Source organism: Nicotiana tomentosiformis, chromosome 5, assembly GCF_000390325.3.
Source record: "Nicotiana tomentosiformis chromosome 5, ASM39032v3, whole genome shotgun sequence".
In the NCBI taxonomy this organism is placed as follows: Eukaryota; Viridiplantae; Streptophyta; class Magnoliopsida; order Solanales; family Solanaceae; genus Nicotiana; species Nicotiana tomentosiformis.
The window spans coordinates 45,633,394-45,635,934 of record NC_090816.1 but is presented as its reverse complement, the minus strand read 5'-3'; the positions used below and the strand labels follow the sequence as shown (position 1 = coordinate 45,635,934).

The 2,541-nt window shown below is 46.0% G+C and overlaps 1 protein-coding gene across 1 annotated transcript; it reads left to right on the top strand.

Moving 5' to 3' along the window:
• Positions 1-637: 637 nt before the first annotated feature.
• Positions 638-1,036, top strand: LOC138892273 (uncharacterized). Its single transcript, XM_070175978.1, has one exon. The coding sequence runs from the start codon at positions 638-640 to the stop codon at positions 1,034-1,036; it is 399 nt and encodes a 132-aa protein (XP_070032079.1).
• The last annotated feature ends 1,505 nt before the right edge of the window (positions 1,037-2,541 follow it).

The following is a 2,541-nucleotide window of genomic DNA, read 5'->3' as shown; positions in this document are numbered from 1 at the left end:
TTCTCGGCACTCGTTGTGACTTCAGGTTCTATTGTTCTTGCTTAGAATTTGCTATTTGTTAATATTGGACTCGTGTGAGTTGGTACCTCCCGTTTTTCAGTTTTTCTTTGTTGTGTTAGTTAAATTGTTGTCAGCTTAGTTCGTATTAGTTTATTCACCGTATTAGTGTGCCTGTAGTTGCAACTTGTCTTCTTCTGGTTTTGTCTATTATATTATGCGTGATAGTGATTCCCCTTACTCTGCCGTAGGTATAGTGGCTGTGGTCTGGGATGGTCGAGTGAGGTCATGTCCTCGGGGGGGACGGGGGGTGGGGCGGGAGGTAGGGTAGGGGTTAGGTGGTGGGGCGGGAGGCAAGGGAGGTAAAGGGAACAAGGATGTCTGTAGGTTGAGAATTGGGTCATGGAACGTAGGTACATTGACGGGTAAGTCTATAGAGTTGGCGAAGATCCTCCAGAAGAGGAGGGTCAATATAGCGTGTGTCCAGGAGACTAGGTGGGTAGGGTCTAGGGCGAAGGACGCGGACGGGTATAAACTTTGGTACTCAGGAGTCCAGAAAGGTAAGAATGGAGTAGGCATCTTTGTGGATAAGGAACTTAGAGAGTCTGTGGTCGAGGTTAGACGAGTGAATGATAGATTGATGATTATTAAGTTGGTGGTTGGAGAGTGCACCCTAAACGTCGTTAGCGCCTATGCGCCGCATGTGGGCCTAGATGAGGAGGTTAAACGACACTTCTCAGAGGGGTTAGATGAGATTGTGCGTCGAGTTCCGCCTACTGAGAAGCTATTCATAAGAGGGGATTTCAATGGGCATATTGGGTCGACTGCAGGTGGTTATGGCGAGGTGCATGGAGGCTTCGGTTTTGGGGAGAAGAACGGAGGAGGTACATCGCTGTTGGACTTCGCTAAGGCTTTTGGGTTGGTGATTGTGAACTCTAGCTTTCCAAAGAGGGAGAGGCATTTGGTTACTTTTCAAAATACGGTGGCGAAGACTCAGATTGACTATCTTCTCCTCAGGAGAGGTGACAGAGGACTGTGAAAGGATTGCAAGGTGATTCCGGGTTAGATACTCGCGATGCAATATAGGCTCTTGGTGATGGACGTTGGCATTAGGTTAAAGAGGAAGAAAAGGTCTACTCGAGGAAGTCCGAGAATTAGGTGGGGAGCCTTAACTAAGGATAAATCCCAAGAGTTGGACGGGCGGTTGTCGGCTATAAGAGCTTAGAGGAGCAGTGGTGACGCGAGCACTATGTGGTCAGCGACAACAAACTGTATTAGGGAGGTTGCGAGAGAGGTGTTAGGAGTCTCGATGGGTGTGTCTAGTGGGCACGAAGGAGACTGGTGGTGGAATGAAGTGGTTCAAGGTAAAGTGAAAGCTAAGAAGGTGGCGTACCTGAATTTAGTAGGGAGCATAGATGAGAAGGAGAGGCAAGCATGCATGGAGAGGTATAAGACAACTAGGAAGGAGGCTAAGCTGGCAGTCATAGAGGCTAAGACTGCGGCATATGGTCGTATGTACGAGGAACTGGGAAAAAAGGCAGGGAAAAGAAATTATTCCGGCTGGCCAAGTTGAGAGAGAGGAAGGCTCGGGATTTGGACCAAGTAAGATGCATCAAGGACGAAGATGGTAGAGTATTAATGGAAGATGCCCAGATTAAGAGGAGATGGCAGACTTACTTTCATAAACTTCTAAATGAAGAAGGGGATCAGGATATTGTGCTAGGCGAATTGGAGCATTACGAGAGTCACCGTGACTTTGGGTACTGCAGGCGTATCGAGGTTGATGAGGTCGTGGGAGCTATGCGTAAGATGAGTAAGGGCAGAGCGACTGGGCCAGACGAGATTCCGGTGGAATTTTGAAAGTGTGTGGGGGAGAGCAGGTTTGGAGTGATTGACTAGGTTGTTTAATGTTATTTTTAAGGCGAAGAGGATGCCGGATGAGTGGAGGTGGAGTACGGTGGTCCCATTGTATAAGAACAAAGGTGATATCCAGAGTTGTAACAATTATAGGGGTATCAAATTACTGAGTCATATCATGAAAGTGTGGGAGAGGGTGGTTGAAGTGAGGGTAAGGATGACAGTGTTTGTATCCAACAACCAGTTCGGGTTCTGTCACGACCCGAAATTCCCACCTCCGAACCGTGATGGCGCCTAACATTTCACTTGCTAGGCAAACCAACGTTAGAATAACATTATCCTTTTTTAAAAATAATTTTTAATTTTATTAATAACAAGGAAGCAAATGTAGAAGCAATTTTGAAATAATTCATAATAATAACGGTGTCTAAATACCATCCCAGAATTAGTGTCACAAGGGCACGAGCTTCTAGAATAAATATAAATAAAGGTCTGAATAAAATAAAGCTGTCTAGAAATAAACACACAACTAAAGTACAATAGACGGGGACTTCAGAACTTGCGGACGCCATGCAGTTATACCTCCGAGCAAGTCTATGGTACGCCACTGGGACCAACTCCAAAACTACACAAGAAGTACAGAGTATAGTATCAGTACAATCGACCCTATGTACTGGTAAGTGTTGA